The sequence below is a fragment of the Pan paniscus genome, chromosome 23 (assembly GCF_029289425.2).
Source record: "Pan paniscus chromosome 23, NHGRI_mPanPan1-v2.0_pri, whole genome shotgun sequence".
Taxonomy (NCBI): Eukaryota; Metazoa; Chordata; class Mammalia; order Primates; family Hominidae; genus Pan; species Pan paniscus.
The window spans coordinates 32952350-32968802 of record NC_085927.1 but is presented as its reverse complement, the minus strand read 5'-3'; the positions used below and the strand labels follow the sequence as shown (position 1 = coordinate 32968802).

Below are 16453 nucleotides of genomic sequence, written 5' to 3'. Positions count from 1 at the left end.
AAATCGGTTCAGGATTTGAAGGGAAAAAAAACAGCAGGAAAGGTGACTTGACTCCTGTGTGCCCCTAACCTTTACTTAGAGCCCATCAAGCTCTAAGTAGCTGCCCTGAACTGCCCAGGTTGAAACTCTTCTGCCTCTTCTACCCACAGAAGTAGTGACAGAAAGGGGGAATGAGGATAGCAGCCCTGGGCTTGGCATCTTGTCACCTTGAGGAGTTAATTTGCATGACATCCCACTGACAAGAGAGCTTCCTGGCAGCCTGTTCCCTGCCCTCTTGCTTGCCTCTGGTGAGGAGGCACACAGGCCAACGTGGTGAAACCAGTCTCTACTAAAAATACAAAAATTAGCTGAGCATGATGACACATGCCTGTAGTCCCAGCTACTCAGGAGGCTGAGGCACAAGAATTGCTTGAGCCCAGAGAGGCAGAGGCTGCAGGGCATCTCATAAAACCCAAAGTCACTCAGCCCTGCCAGTCCCCAAGCTCTCGCTGCCTTGGTGGCTGATCCTGTGTGTAGCCCTGGCCCTGTGTGAACCGTGTATGTGTGTGTGGAGGTGGTGCCATGGCGAGCACCCTAATTCACATGCTTTGTACCAAGAAGGGCAGGCTGGCACTGCAGACAGACCAGTGAAGTAGGGACACAAGCCCCAGCCTTTTGGGGGGCCCACTCTTTCCTGCTCTGTGATCTGGGCAACACTCCTAATCCCAGCCTCACTCTGCAGATCTTAGATGACCCAGGCAAGGTGCTTTAAAAGGTTAGGGGCACACAGGAGTCAAGTCACCTTTCTTGCTGTTTTTTTCCCCCCTACTTTTCTGGACCTGATGTGGACATTAGGTAGTAATCCCCAGTTAGGGGGGACAGATGCTGAGAGGACAGTTCCCTGAAGCCTGAGCAATTATCAGGTTAGCGCAAAAGTAATTGCAGTTTTGCAATTAAAAGTAGTGGTAAAAACCGCAATTACTTTTGCATCAACCTACTTATAATGAATGGTAGTAAGGATTTGTTTAGCAGCACCTAGAGTGCCTAAGCCAGGGGTCCTGGCTGTGCCCACATTAGCAAGGCAGGAAGACATGGTGAAGTGACCATCCCTGACCAAGGATCTGATAACGGCCTGGCCCGTGCACTCCTTCAGCGTTCTCAGAAATGTGGCCAACTTCTAAATTTCCCTTGAGGTCAGTGGTGATCTTATAACCAATGTCAATAGCTTTCAGAGCCCATCAAGCTCTAAGTAGCTGCCCTGAACTGCCCAGGTTAAAACTCTTCTGCCTCTTCTACCCACAGAAGTAGTGACAGGAAGGGGGAATGAGGATAGCAGCCCTGGGCTTGGCATCTTGTCACCTTGAGGAGTTAATTTGCATGACATCTCACTGACAAGAGAGCTTCCTGGCAGCCTGTTCCCTGCCCTCTTGCTTGCCTCTGGTGAGGAAGCACACAGGCAAACGCAACTGACTATCAAAGCATGAGAGACATGGAGTGGGTGACTAGACACTGACCAAGGAGGCCCCCGTGGTCAGGGAAGACCCCTGCAACTTGTGTGTCCCACGGTGACTTTCTTTTTCCAGACGATTCAAAACACACCATAAGTGAAAATAAATAAATAAATAAAATAAATAAAATTTATTTTTATTTATAATAAATGCCACAATGGCACAGCTGGTTGGGCACTTCCTGTGGGCACTTGGCTGAGGGGTTTGCACATGCATTCTCATTCATTCCTGAACCGAGCCCTCAGAGACGTGACCTCAGAAGGCCTCTTTCAGATGCATTCAGGCCCAGCAGTCAGTTAGTTGGTTAATCAAAAGAAATGATTAAGCAAGGAACCGAAGAAATGGTTTCCTTTAAATTGTTCATTTTAACCCAAAACACAAATGATAAGGCATTCATCAATCCCCATGTGGGACCCAGGCTTTTTGTCAGATATGAGACCACTGGTTGGTGTTTCCTATCATATTTTTTTTGCTTAAACCATACTCATAACATCGTCTGATTTGCAGCTTTGGTTTTTTTAAAGTAGAGCAAGAACTCAAAGACATTAATGAAATAACCTGTATGCAAAACCCTTCTAGAATCTTTTTATTTATTAATTTATATTTATTTATTTATTTATTTACTTATTTGAGACAGAGTCTCGCTCTGTCATCCAGGCTGGAGCGCAGTTGTGCGTTCTTGGCTCACTGCAAGCTCCGCCTCCCGGGTTCACACCATTCTCCTGCCTCAGCCTCCAAAGTAGCTGGGACTACAGGCGCCCGCCACCACACCCGGCTAATTTTTTTTTTTTTTGTATTTTTAGTACAGGCGGGGTTTCACTGTGTTAGCCAGGATGGTCTCGATCTCCTGACCTAGTGATCCGCCCACCTTGGCCTTCCAAAGTGCTGGGATTACAGGCGTGAGCCACCGCGCCTGGCCTAGAATCTTTTTATTTTTTAAGAGACAAGGTCTAGCTCTGTCATCCATGCTGGAGTTTAGTGGCATGATCCTAGCTCACTGTAGCCTTAAACTCCTAGGCTCAAACGATCCTCCCACCTTAGCCTACTGAGTAGGTGGGAACACAGGCACACACCACCATGCCTGGCTAACTTTTAACATTTTAGTAGGGACTGGGTCTCACCATGTTGCCCAGGCTGGTCTTGAACTCCTGGCCCAAATGATTCTACCACCTTAGTCTCCCAAAGCACTGGGATTAGGTGTGAGCTATCTAGAATCTTTTACAATCATCTCTTTTTTTGGTCTTTTTAAAGACAGTCTCATTCTGTCACCCAGGCTGGAGGGCAGTGGTGCAGTTGCAGGTCACTGCAACCTCTGCTTCCTGGGCTCAAGTGATCTTGTGCCTCAGCCTTCTGAGTAGCTGGGATTACAGGCATGTGCCACCAAGCCTGGTTGATTTTTTGTATTTTTAGTAGAGACGGGGTTTTGCCATGTTGGCCAGGCTGGTCTCGAACTCCTGACCTCAAGTCATCTATCCGCCTAGGTCTCCTAAGGTGCTGGGATTACAAGTGTGAGCCACTGCGCCCAGCCAATCATCTCCTTTTTTTTTTTTTTTTTTTGTTGGGGTTTGGGGCTCAATTTTGAGTCCTTCCAAAGCATTCAACTTTTTCTTATAAGCAAATTTGAAAAAGAAAATCCTCTTCTCATCTAATTGGCTTGCCTAATATTTACTGAACTTATATAATGATAACAACAAGCATAACTGGTGTACATAGATGTGGAGGCAAGGGAGACCAGAAGAACAAGGGGCCAAGGTGGGCTGGGCCTGCTGAGCTCGCTCCCCTGGAGGTTCAGGTGAGATGGATCATGCACCTGTAGCCTTTGTCTGCTCCCACAAAGCCAGAGGAATGTGGTCTACCCCAGATAGCATGGATCAGACTCCAGCAGGGACCCTGACTCTTCTAATTTGAGCCTCTCAGGGCATGGTCTCACTTATGTCACTGTCCACCCTCCCTTCCCTAGATACGCCTTTCTAGAGCACGACATCGTCCTTGCCCTGTCCTTCCTGCTGAATGACCCCAGCCCAGTCTGCCGGGGGAACCTGTACAAGGCTTACATGCAGCTGGTCCAGGTGCCTAGAGGTAGGCTTGCGTCCTGCACACAGATCTGTCGGGCACTCAAGTTGTCCATGGGTCTCCTCTCCAGGTCACATATGTACCAGGGTGTAGATCGTCCACTTTTTATTAAATTACAACATACATATTAGAAAAGCACATATCCGCTGGGTGTGGTGGCTCACACCTGTAATCCCAGCACTTCGGGAGGCCGAGGCAGGCAGATCACGAGGTCAGGAGTTCGACACCAGCCTGGCCAATATGGTGAAACCCTGTCTCTACTAAAAATACAAAAATTAGCTGGGCATGGTGGTGGGCACCTGTAATCCCAGCTACTTGGGAGGGTGAGGCAGAAGAATCGCTTGAACCTGGGAGGCAGAGGTTGCAGTGAGCCAAGATTGCACCATTGCACTCTAGCCTGGGCGACAGTTCAAGACTCTGTCTTAAGACAAAAAAAAAAAAAAAAAAAAAGAAAAAGAAAGAAAAAAGAAAAGCACATATCCTAAATGAACATTTGGTCAAGTTGTTTTCAGTGAACATGTGGTGTAACTGCCACCCCAATCAAGACATGTAGAGAGTATTTACCACCTCTCCAGAAACTTCCCACATGCCCATACTGGGTATTACCCTTACCAATGATAAATGGTATCTTCAATTTATAAGACCATAGATGATGCCCCTTTTAAAACTTTACATAAATGGAAACATCCAGCTTGTAATATCTTGCTTGTAGCTACTTTTGCTTAACGTTTTATTTCTGAGATTTATGTGTAGGATGTATTACTGATTTTTGCTTGTTTATGCTGGAGTATGGTATTTACACTATGTGAGTATACAACAGTTTACTTACCCATTCGGTTGCTGACGGACATCTGAATTGTTTCTAGCTTATGGCTACCAAGAATAGAGTGGCTATGAACACCCTTATAAATGTCTTTTGATGGACATGTATATGCATTTATTTTGAAACATACCTAAGAAGAGAATGGCTGGCCTGGGTAAGATTATGTTCAGCTTTTAGAAGGTACTACCCAATGGTTTTCTAAAATACTTGCATCTGCACATGCCATGTCTCAGCTACCCAAGAGGCTAAAGCAGGTGTATTGCTTGAGCCTAGGAGTTCTAGGCTGTAGTGCCCTACGCCAGTCGGGTGTCCGCACTGTTTGGCATCAATATGGCGACCTCCCGAGATGGGGGGACCACCAGATTGCCTAAGGAGGGGTGAACCAGCCCAGATCAGAAACAAAGCAGGTCAAAACTCCTGTGCCGATCAGTAATGGGACTGCACCTATGAATAACCACTGCACTCCAGCCTGAGCAACATAGCAAGATCCTGTCTCTAAAAAAAATGAATAAAATACTTGTACCAATTTATACTTCCACTAGCAGTATATGAGAGTTCCAGGTGATTTATATCCTCATTAATCATAGATTTTTTTCTGTCTTTTTATTTTAGCTATTTTGGTGGGTGTGTAGTAGTATCTCATTTTGGTTTTAATTTATATTTCCCTGATGATTAAAAGGGGATGTCCTGTAAATGTTTTCTTTTGTGAAATACCATAGCACACATTTAAGGGATAAAGAAGGCCCGTCCCAGAGGCAATGTTGCGTACAGTTCCTGTCCCACTGGCCCTGCTGACTAGATGGGGAGTCCGGGGTAACAGCTACCTGATACCACGGCTCGAGAGTTAAGATTTATGGCAGATTGATACCTGCCTGGTCGCATGATGCAATGAGTATTTTTAGACGAGGGAATCATTTCAAGGGCCATGATAGGAGGCCTTGAAGGGGATACCTTAGCTCAAGGTGGACAAACAGATATTGTAGCCCAGGAGTCAGATGAACCTGGGTTCCCTCTGCCCTTCCCCTCACTCCCCGTGTGCCCTGGACAGGTTATTTCCCATGTCTAAAGTACCTGCCTCAGAGGCCAGAAATGAGGTTGAAGTGGAAACACTGGCCTGGTGTATAGCTCAGCGTCCTGCCCAAGGATGGAGTGCAAACATTCAAGGCCAGGCGTGAGCATTCCCTGGGTTAAGGCTCAGAGAGAAATGACTACGGGATCAGGTGCAGATAGGCAGGCCCAACAGAGCAGAGCCTGTGAGGGTCTAGGATTGTTGCTTGGCTCCTGAAGCACATCTTCTTCCAGCTGATCTGGCCTGGGAGTTGAGCACACTAGGCCTGTGGTTTTTTAAAAACACCACCATGCCCCTGGTCCTCTCCCAGGCCACCAGGAGCAGTCTCTGGGGGTGGGGCCCTGCACACATATTTCTGAAAATGCACCTTGAATGACAGTCATGCGTGCCCCAGGGTTGAGAGCCCCTGGGGTATTAGGGTGATCCACGGGGGACCAGTGCTGGGTTGAGCTAAAGTAATGCCCTGTGCTCACCATGCAGGAACCTGAGGAATAAGCGAGGGTCTTGTCCCCTCATTCTTGGAGTGTGGAGACAGGGGACTTGCTGCTCTCAACCAGTCCTCTTACAATGATTGTGACCTATTTAAAGCATTCAGAGAAGTACAGAGATGGTGATAAGGAACATTGGATACCACCAGCCAGCTTTGCCAAATCTTTACATTCTATATCCATATTTTATACTTGCTTGAAATTTTTATTTGAAGAAATCATAGGTACAGTCCAAGCACCCTGTGAACCTCCCCCCACCCAGAGCACTCTTCCTCCTGCCTTTCCTTGAGCTACTAATAATCTGGTGACTGTGTCCCCAAAATGCATATCTTTATATTTTACCACAGATATAATTACATATGGACGATATATAATCTTGTTTTGCATGTTTTAAAACTATGTAAGTGGATCTCGCTGTATGTATCCCTCTGTTACTTCCAAAACCTTAAAAAACCTAAATAACATTAGAGATTTATAGAAATTTTGAGATGAATCCATGTTGCGCCACTGGCTGTATTTCATTCATTTCCATCACTGCACACTGTTCCGGTGTTTGAATGTATCACGATACACTCACCCATCCCAGGCTGGCAGGCTTGTTGGTTGTTTGTACTCCTGTACTGCAGAAGGACTGTGCCATGGCTGTTCCTGCCCAGGGCTTCCTGGTACCCTGGAAGGAGAGTCCCCTAGAGCATCTGCCAGGGAGGGCATCGCTGGGCCAGGGAGAATGCATTTGCCTTCAGCTTTGCTGGATATTGCAGCTGCTTCCAGCCCAGCCTCTGGCTTCCAGAGAGCCCGGGGCATATCCCAGCCTGATGGATGTGCTATGGTGTTTCACTGTGATATGGCTTTACTGTCCCTGTCCTGGTGAGAGGAAACATCTTCCCTCTGCCTGACACCTCGTCAGATTCCTCTCCTGCCCAGTGCCTCTGGAGAGAGTGTGTTCATTCTGTTGCCGAGTTGTTTTTCCATTTCTTATTGATTTGAAGGAGTGTGTAATTTATCCTGGATTCCAACCCTTTGTCGGTTACCTACATTGCAAATATCATTTCAAACCAGGCTGTTTTCTTGGCTTCTCACTGTGCCTTTGTTGATTCACTGGTGCAGCAGTCTTTCTTTCTTTCTTTCTTTTTCTTTCTTTCTTTCTTTCTTTTTCTTTCTTTCTTTCTTTCTTTTTCTTTCTTTCTTTCTCTTTTCTTTTTCTTTTTTTTTTTTTGAGACAGAGTCTCACTCTGTCGCCCAGGCTGGAGTGCACTGGCGCAGTCTCAGCTCACTGCAACCTCCATCTCCCGGGTTCAAGTGATTCTCCTGCCTCAGCCTCCCGAGTAGCTGGGACTACAGGCGTGTGCCACCATGCCCAGCTAATTTTTGTATTTTTGGTAGAGACGGGGTTTCACTATGTTGACCAGGCTGGTCTTGAACTCCTGACCTCACGATCCTCCTGCCTCGGCCTCCCAAAGTGCTGGGATTACAGGCGTGAGCCACCACGCCCAGCCTTAGCAGTTTTTCATTTGAATAATGTAGTCAATTTCATGATTTTTTTTCCTCTGGCCTTTTTTTTTTTTTGAGTGCCATGTAAGATAATCTTTCTTTACCCTGACTCATGAAGATATTCTGCCATATTTTCTTCTAAAATGTACGAGTTTGCTTTTCCCCATCTCCTCCCCTTGTCTTTTTCTGCAGTCCACAAACACTGGATGCACCATTAGGAGTAGGGGGCTGTGGTACTGACAAGCTCACGAACAGAAGCCTCAGTGAGGGTCAGGGTGGGGAGCCTCAGCCCTTCATCGCGGGGTTTACTGAGTGCTGCTCATGATCTGTGAAGGGCCCAGAAGGGAGGCCTGGGACACCGGGTATGCAGGGGACAGTTGGACAATGAGCAGAGGGAGGAAGGGAAGGAGGCAATGTGGCAGACGCCCAGGAGATCTGTTCTGAGGGTACACTGAGTGTCGTGGCCTCTGGATTAGCGAGTGTGACTGTGCCCCAGGTGGTGTCCTTCATGGGCCTCCGGGTGGGGGGGCCTGGGGGTGGCGAGGGCATCTATTTCAGTGGCTCTGTTCTTACCAGCGTGTGACCTTGGGCAGTACCATCACCTGTGGGAACGTGGGTGTCACCTGTGTGGCTTAGCTGGGACAGTCTCTGAGCAGGGCTTAGCTGGCTCCCAGTGAATGCTGGTGGCCATTGGTATGGTTTCCTATCAGTGGCCACACTGGAAGGCCGTTTTCACCATGGCACCCTCTGCACCTGGCAGGGCGCCTGGCATGTGGCTAGCGCTCAACAAATATTGGCTGTTTAGTAGGTTTTATGTCATACTTTAAAGGATCAATTGCTGGTTGTCTTCTTGCTACAGTTCACTTACCTGCTTGCTCATTCCTTCATTCATTTGACAGTATGTGTTGGGCCCCTGTTTTGTTCTGGCCAGCGTTCCTCAGTTTCTTCCCCTGTGTCATGGGTGTCTGTGGGAGAGTGGTTTCAGAATCCTTGCTCTGGCCAAGTCTGACTTGCATGATTTCCCAGAGTAACCAGGAGGGGGCACCCCAGGACTGAGGATTGTCCCAAGTGGGCCCTGGCCCTGCAGGGGCCCTGGGCCCAAGCTGCTGCGCTCACCCACACGCATTCCTCTAAGTTCCTTCCAGGCTGGCTACTCATGCGCCGTGGTGGTGCCGTGTCAGGAGAGGAGAAACTAGGATTGTAGAGACAGATGTCACACACAGGCTGCCAGCCCAGGCTCCCTGCCTGCTGGGCCCTGAGTGATGCACAGGGTCTGCTTCTGCTCCCCAGCCCGATGAGAGGGGGAGGCCTGGCAGGCCAGGAACCAAGAGGCCAGAGTGTCCCTATCGGTGACCATCTTTCCTGCTAAGTCCAGGAATGGGGTAGAACCCCATGAGAAAACAGGTTTCATTTTTGTGGGAGAGAGAGTTCTGTGGCTGAAATTGACAATTCTTCTCTAACCAGATTTTGGGGTGCAGTTGAACAGCTCAGGGTCCCCCGGAAGTATCCCTCTACCATCCCACTTGTCCTGACTGGGCACACCTGTGAGTCTGTTCTGGCCCTGCCTCCAGTCTCCCTCTCCTTGTGCCAGGCTCTGAGACCCCAGCCCAGCTTTAGTAGCAGCCTGTTCTGACCCTGACTCCACACGTGTGCAGCCTGGGGGTGGAGATGGATGACCCTCCCAGCCCGGGGGAGAGCACCAGCCCGAGAAGAGGAGGGAGGCAGCAAGGATGCGCCTGGGCCCTGCCTCTGGAAATTGGCTCCGTGACCTTGGAAAGGAGAACTGGGCTTGGGAAGGGGAGGGTGCCGCGGGTGAAATGTCTGGATGCAGTTTGATCCAAGTCATTTGGGGGTTCAGGGGACATCCCTGGAGTCATAGCATCTAAGCTAGGGAGAAATCTGGGGGTCTACAGCTATACCACCCAGAATGCACCCAATGTCATCTGAACCCCAGGTACGTGGGCTGCTGGAGAAGCAAAGTAGGTGCTCCCACTGCAGTGAGCCGTATGTCTCATTCCAGGCTAGTGGCCTTGGGCAGGCCACCACTGCACCCTGTCCCTCTTCAGCAGCCACCCGTGGACACCCAGCTTCCTTCGATGGACCCAGAGCAGCCCCCTCCTCCTCCTCCCCTTGATGCCACAGGGTGAGGGGTGGAGGCCAGCTGCCCTAGAGGAGCAGGCCCTTTTCTGTCTTGCCTGCCCTCAGGGCAGGGTGCACCAGAACCCCAGGCACATCCTCAGCCTGACAGTCTTTGGTGGGTAGTTGTACCCCATTCCTGGACTTTGCAGGAATGATGGTCACTGATAGGGACACTCTGGCCTCTTGGTTCCCGGCCTGACAGGCATCCCCATCTCGTCAGGCTTATCTGGGTGAGGTGAGCTCATCCAGGGCTAGGTCTAGCCTCAGTGTTGCCTCAAGTCCTCATGGTGCAGTGCAGCCCTTCCTGGCACTGTCCCCTGAGCCAGATGGACCATTTGTTCTGGACGGCTGATGTTGGAAGTAGGGTGCCAGGGCCTGTTGCCACTGTGGGGATCTGGGGAATGTGGACAGAGTAAAGCCCCTCAGGTCCTGGCCTGGTGGGGTCACATTGTGTGATGCTGATAAGTCATCGCCTCTCCTGGTCTCTGCTTCCACTTCTGTAGAATGGAATCAAGCATCTTGGCCTCCCATGAGTGTGCCCCCCAGTGAGCAGTCACTGAGGAGAGCTGGGATTATCGTGACCACTGTTGTTGACCCATTGTACCACCAGGGTGACCACATGGGCTATAGGTGAGGATGGCAATATCCCACAGGGAGCCACATGATGGTGGGTCCTGGGAAAGGAGGCTGGGGCTGCGTGAAGTAGGACAAGGTGGGATTAGTCACCTGCAGTGGGCAGGGCTGGCCCAGCCATCCCCAGGTCCTCCCCTTCAGGCACCCTGCCACCTACTCTAGCCTCCTCTCACCAGCAACCTTGGTGAGTCCTGGTGCTTACCTCCCGTTGGCTAAGACTCCTGGACCATCCCAGCTCAGCATGTGCCTTCTCCATGGGGCATTGTTTGGAGGAATGAGGTGGGTCAGAGGCGCTGGCCTTGAGCTGCTCAATGGAGTTTCCAACACCCCTTCCCACTCAACCCTGGAGCCCTGGCAGATGGAATGCAGGGAAGGAGGAGACTTCCAAGAAGCCGCCCAGGTGACTTTGAGCTGTGAGGATGGGGAAGGACATGCTAGGCAAAGGAATCATTGGGGGCAAGAGCGGAACAAGGCAGGCTCAGGAGGAGAACCAGTGCAGGTGAACTGCAGGGGAGGACGGGGCCAGAGAGGTGGACAGTGCCTGAGGTTTCTCTGCAGCCTATGGGGGAACTGGAGACTCCTGACTAGGTTCTGGGAACCGGGAGAAACCTCCCTCCAGGGAAGGCCTCCTCTGATCTTTGCACACATTAGGAAGGGAGGCTCAATCCCTTTCTCCCTTTAGCCATGTATTTTTAGATTAAAGATGCTCACGGCGAAATTACTGCTCTTTTCACAGTTGGCATTAAAAGCACAAAATAAGTCTCAACGATTTTAAGTCACACGTTATTTCTTCAGAAACAAAAGCCCCTCTGGGTTCTGGCTGTTTGGTGACATAGGAAGGTGTGAAGGGAGTCCCTGCGTGGGCTTAGGAGTAGGGATGGGGCGGTGACAGCACCAGGGCTGCGTGTGTATCTGCGCATGTGTGCATGTGCTTGTGTGCATGCATGCGTGTGTGTGCCTGCCGACCCCCCACTTTGCTTGAGGTCCTGCTTTGAGGAGGAGGCTGCAGGGTGGTTCTGTGCTGCTCCCTGTAGGCTTCCATCCTGTGCAGGTGCCAAGCCAGGCAAGGACTCCAGCAGGAGGAAAGATCAGCATCTCTGCTCCTCCAGTGGGAGCAACAGCTCCCTGGCCTGGTGAATCCTGGCTTGACTGCTCCCTGACCTCAGGCACCCTTCCTCATCTGTAAAATGGGCACCTCTGGCAACCTGCCGAGGTGGGGTGTTACATAAAATCATTAGTAAGGAGCCCGGCTCCGTGTCTGGTTCGCAGCAGGCCCTCGGTGAATGCACTCCGTTGACTTCTGATCGGCACCTCGGTGAATGCACTTCGTTGACTTCTGATCGGCACTTTTCCACTATATCCAGATACCTCTAACCACACAAGCCAGTCAGCAAGCACTGCATGCTCAGGGACCCCTCCTCCCCAAAACCCTACAAGGTTTGCCCTACACTACTGGGGGCACAGGAACCCTCCAGGCCCTCAGGGCACCTCTTCCACTCTGCAGGATGACTCTGACCTTGGCTGAGGTGTCCACATGGTGGGAGGGGTCCAGGGTATGGCACAGCCTGCGTCAGTGTTGGGTGGGGTCTTGGGGGCAGCGGGAGGGGCAGGAGTCATCATCACCCCCAAACCTCCACACCAGGACTGCATGGACCTGGCAGGTTTCCCCTCTTTGCAGTTTCTTTCCTCTCGTGATGTTTATTCGTGATGTTCATTGCAAAATGACTCTACCTAAATGTGTGGAGGTATAGGGGTGGGGTTTGGAATATGGGACCTCAGAATGGAGGTGTCCCCGGCTGCCCTCCCAGATGGCACCAAGTCCAGCCACAGGTCAGCTACACACATAGGACACTGGGACAATGCTGGGCTCCATTCAGGGTATTTTATTTTCTTAAAGTAGACAACCTTTGACTTTCATCCAATCACCAGCTTCTCTTTCCCCCGTACATCTCTTCACGTCCTTGGCTGTGATTCTGCACACTGACCTCGGACACACAGCTACTGCACGGAGAGAGGGAGGGAGATCTGGCAAGGGCTCCGGCAGTGCCTCTCCTCTCCATGGTGCAGTTCGTATTTACACACGGCCCTTGGCGAACATCCTTTCAACGCAGTTGCCCATAGGCCCTGGGACAGGAAGGCCCAGATCAGGGTCCCAGCAGGGCCTCCCTCAGGCCACAACGCTGGCTGTGCCTTCACAGGAGTCAGAGCATTTCCAGCCAGTCTCAGGCGCGGGGCATGCTGGGACCAGGGGCGCCACCCCTTGCTCCCCTTCCTTCACTCAGCAAAGCCACAAATAATTTACTCTTTAAATACCAAGACACTTAGCTATTGTTCATTTGCTCCCAGGTGAAAGAACCTTCTTTAAATATGTCGTGTTTATTTTCTTAAATAAAAACAAAGCAGAAAACCCCACCATTAACAAGAGGACACTGCAGAGGCTTATGTACAACATGTGTCCCGCGAGGCTGGCGCAGGACTGCCACTCACTCCAAAATTTCTTTGGAGCAGAGAGACAGAATCGTCCAGATAACAACTTTTACACTCAGCAAGCCAGACACAAAAAAGACCACCTGAAAAAAAATATGTTTTGAAAATCTGCATTTAAAAAAGAATACTCAACTGCATTTGAAATTTTCTGGATTTTTTTTCTGCGAAACACCACGAGATTTGGCCAAAAAAAAAAAAAAACCAAAAAACAAAAAACAAAAAAGAATGTCAGAGAAGGAAAACCAGGTTTTGATTTATAAAACATCAGACTAGTAGAAGAAAAGCTGGAATCCCAGCTGGCCTAGTTTGAAATAAATCGTGCCACTCGTTTTGTTGTATTGGTTTTTGCTGCATATTTTGAAGCTGTTTTTTAAAAAGAGCTGTGAGTGGCTGGAGGTCTGGTTAGTGCTGTCACCCGGCTCCTAAGGTCCCGGGTCCAGAATGAAAGTGGTGCTGAGCAGCTGTGTGCAGGCCAGCAGGGAAGGTGCACAGACCCTGCACTGGTCCTCCCTCTTGGTCAGCGGCAAGGTCCCTAGGCCAGAGCTCGGGCAGCGAGCTGGCCCTCCTCCAGGCAACAGGGGTGCAGTTGGCCTACCTTGCCTCAGCCCTGCTGCCTATCCCTAACAATCCAATGCAGACCCCCAAGTGGAGTGGGGCCAACTCAGGAAGGCAAAGTGAAGGGGCAGGTTGGGCTTGTAGTGACCTTGTGACAGCTTCTCAAGTCTTCAAGAGACCTCGACATTTTAGAGGATTTTGCCATCTCCAGATGTGTGTGTGTGCATGTGTGTGTGTCTATCTACCTAGCAATCTATCCGTAAATATTTATGTTTGCAGAAATGTGGGGCCAAGGAGGCAGAGGCCAAGGGGTGGGGGACATTCTTTAGGCCCCCTGTTTTCTGCCCCTGGATTGGGCCTCTCTAGCACGCGCTGGGGCATGACACCCCGTGGGTTTCACCATAGGCAGGCGGGCCCCGGGCCCGGCTCCTCAGCAAAGGCCAATGTACTTGAGATTGTTCTGTATGATGACGTCTGTCACCGCGTCGAAGACAAACTGGATGTTACTGGTGTCGGTGGCGCAGGTGAAGTGGGAGTAGATCTCCTTGGTCTCCTTGTTGCGGTTCAGGTCTTCGAACTGCCGCTGGATGTAGACAGCGGCCTCCTCGTACGTGTTCTGGCCCTTGTACTCGGGAAAGCAGATGGTGAGCGGGATGCGGCGGATCTTCTCTGCCAGCAGGTCCTTCTTGTTCAGGAAGAGGATGAGTGAGGTGTTGATGAACCAGTTGTTGTTGCAGATGGAGTCAAAGAGGCGCAAGCTCTCTGCCATCCGACTCTGGGGAAAGGAAAGTACTGGCGTTAATCAGGCCCGCAGCAGGCAGAGACAGACCCTAGACCTGCAGCCCTGCCAGAGGAAGCCTTTGCTAGGGTCTCCAGCCCAAGACTGGTCCCTGCAATGGCACCTCCTTCTGCTGGGGAAGCCCAGGTTAAATGTCTTCACCCACCTCCCACAGAAATAGCCGGCAGCACCCTCCTTGCCAGTGGCAAGTGCTTGGAAGATGTTCTCTTGCCCCTTTTGGGTCTCTCCTCTGGGTGCCAGTGATCTCAACGTATAGCTTTGGGGCTACAGATGTGCCAAGCACAGCCTCCTAAACCGCTGGGCACCTCCAGCTCCGAGGACCCCCCCATCTTCCCACTGCCCATCCACAGGCTGCCCCACACCTGTACAAGGAAGGCCATCTTCTGCAGGAGCCCCCGTCACATCACAGCTCCCTCAATGCAGGCGCTGGCAGCCTTGTGCCCTATCTGGGTTCTGGCCCAGTCCTTCAAAATTCTGATCCTTCCATGTGGTACCATCGGACACTAGGAAGTCTGTGAGGGAGCAGCCTTCACTTCTGTAACCAAAGTCTCCAGTTCCTGAGAGCTGGGAAGGAAACACCAGCCAGAGGCCAGGCTCCTCCCCTGCCCTCCAGCTGTGGGCACTCCCACCAGCTGCTGTGGGGCATCTGGCACCGCCTCTCTGCCGAGGCAGGACCCTGGCATCCTGGACAGAGCTCTCAGTACATGCAGAGGACAGGAGTGTGGTGGCCCAGGAAGAGGCAGTGACCACAACGGAGTGTGGCGCCTGTCCGCTCCTCAATTCTCTTCTGAGAACCTTCGATGTGTTATAGCCAGGGGTCTGGGCTTTTAAGAAGCATGATGCTCTTGTCTGACTCCCCAGTTCACCACTTCCCTGCAAAATGAATAAATTCTAACTTCTAAAAGGAGGAACTACCTGGAATTTGCTGCTGGCAAAAGCTACCCCTGCTTCTAAGATAAACTCAATGAGCAAAATATCAAAAATCTGGAACCAATCTGGCTTAGATCTGATGCTTTGGATTTAAGAACTTTTCTGGCCAGGCGCCGTGGCTCACGCCTGTAATCCCAGCACTTTAGGAGGCTGAGGCAGGTGGATCACAAGGTCAGGAGTTCAAGACCAGCCTGGCCAACATAGTGAAACTTCATCTCTACTAAAAATAAAACAACAACAACAAAATTAGCTGGGCATGGTGGCAGACACCTGTAATCCCAGCTCCTTGGGAGGCTGGGGCAGGAGAATCACTTGAACCCGGGAGGTGGAGGTTGCAGTGAGCCGAGATCATGCCACTGCACTCCAGTCTGGGCGACGCAGCGAGACTCTGTCTCAAAAAAAAAAAAAAAAAAAAAAGGAACTTTTCTGACTAGACTACATCACCAGTGACCGTGGTAATGCAAGTGGTAACTGCAGCTGGTGGTGATGACTCAGGCACGAAGCAACAGCATCACCAATGACTGCAGTGACAATGACGCTGGTAACCACAGCTGGACATGAGCTGCCAGTCTGTTCTCACATCTGCCCACTCCTGTTTTACAGATGAAGAAACTGAGGCTCAGAGAGGCAGGATATGTGCTCCAAGCCCCACAACCAGGTGCTCTGGCTTGCTGCTCCTGCAGGGTGGGCCCAAAGGAGGCTGCCTGAGGGCAGGGGTGCCCAGGAGGATGCTGCATAGAAACCCTGCTCTCCAGAGCCCCTGAATTCTCTGAGGAACAGCTCTGGCAGCATCTGTGCAGAGAAAGGAAGGACACCCAGAGGTACCTGTCATTACCCTGGAACCCTGCACTCCACCTGGAAGACTATTTTTACAAACCAATCTTGCTCTTTCTTTAGAATGAGCTTCGGAATAACAGGAGTCCTGAAGAGTGAGCAGCCTCAGGTCTGGGGATGGGGGGTGCTGGCCTTTCTGCAGAGACAAGCAACACACAAGATCTCATCCCCAGCAGAGCAGAGAAGAGCCAGCGCCTCCGCAGTGAACCTGGCTGCACGTTCCCAAATGTGAGATAAGTGGTGGTCTAGGAATGTCACATTCTGCTGAGGGAGTAATTAGCTCTAATGGATTCCTGGAAGCCACATCATAGAGCACTGTGGTAACAGAGCTGTCGTTTCTCATAGAAATGATGCTGTAATTGGGGGCTATGCTTCTGACCCCAAATTTTGCATCAGTTAAATAACAGATATGACCATTAGCACGTATTATTAATTTACTGAGCAAACACTTGCTGAGCACGCCCTGAGTCCACATCAGCTCTCATGCCAGGTGATGGAGCTTGAGGTGGGAGTCCTGGGGCTGCAGGAATAGAGCCAGGCAGGGATGGCAGGGTCCTTTTGGGGTAGGGGGCTTCCTCCGGGGTTGGGAAGGGCGTGATCTGGCCACCAGCAGGGTATGGACCTGGGGGTTCAAGGGTGAGGGGA

General features: G+C 50.8%; 2 protein-coding genes across 3 annotated transcripts in view; one reads left to right on the top strand and one right to left on the bottom strand.

Annotated features, from left to right (window-relative positions):
- Positions 1 to 16453, top strand: part of RSPH14 (radial spoke head 14 homolog) — an 85128-nt gene that overhangs the window by 7491 nt on the left and 61184 nt on the right. For both annotated transcript variants that reach the window (XM_003806390.4, XM_008953149.4), the window contains one exon: positions 3448 to 3566. In XM_003806390.4, coding sequence (XP_003806438.1) covers positions 3448 to 3566 — 119 coding nt within the window. The remainder of the gene's footprint in view (positions 1 to 3447; positions 3567 to 16453) is intronic.
- Positions 12072 to 16453, bottom strand: part of GNAZ (G protein subunit alpha z) — a 54632-nt gene continuing 50250 nt past the window's right edge. The window contains exon 3 of the mRNA XM_003806391.5: positions 12072 to 14020. Within this exon, the coding sequence (XP_003806439.2) occupies positions 13676 to 14020 (345 nt within the window). The 3' untranslated portion in view covers positions 12072 to 13675. The remainder of the gene's footprint in view (positions 14021 to 16453) is intronic.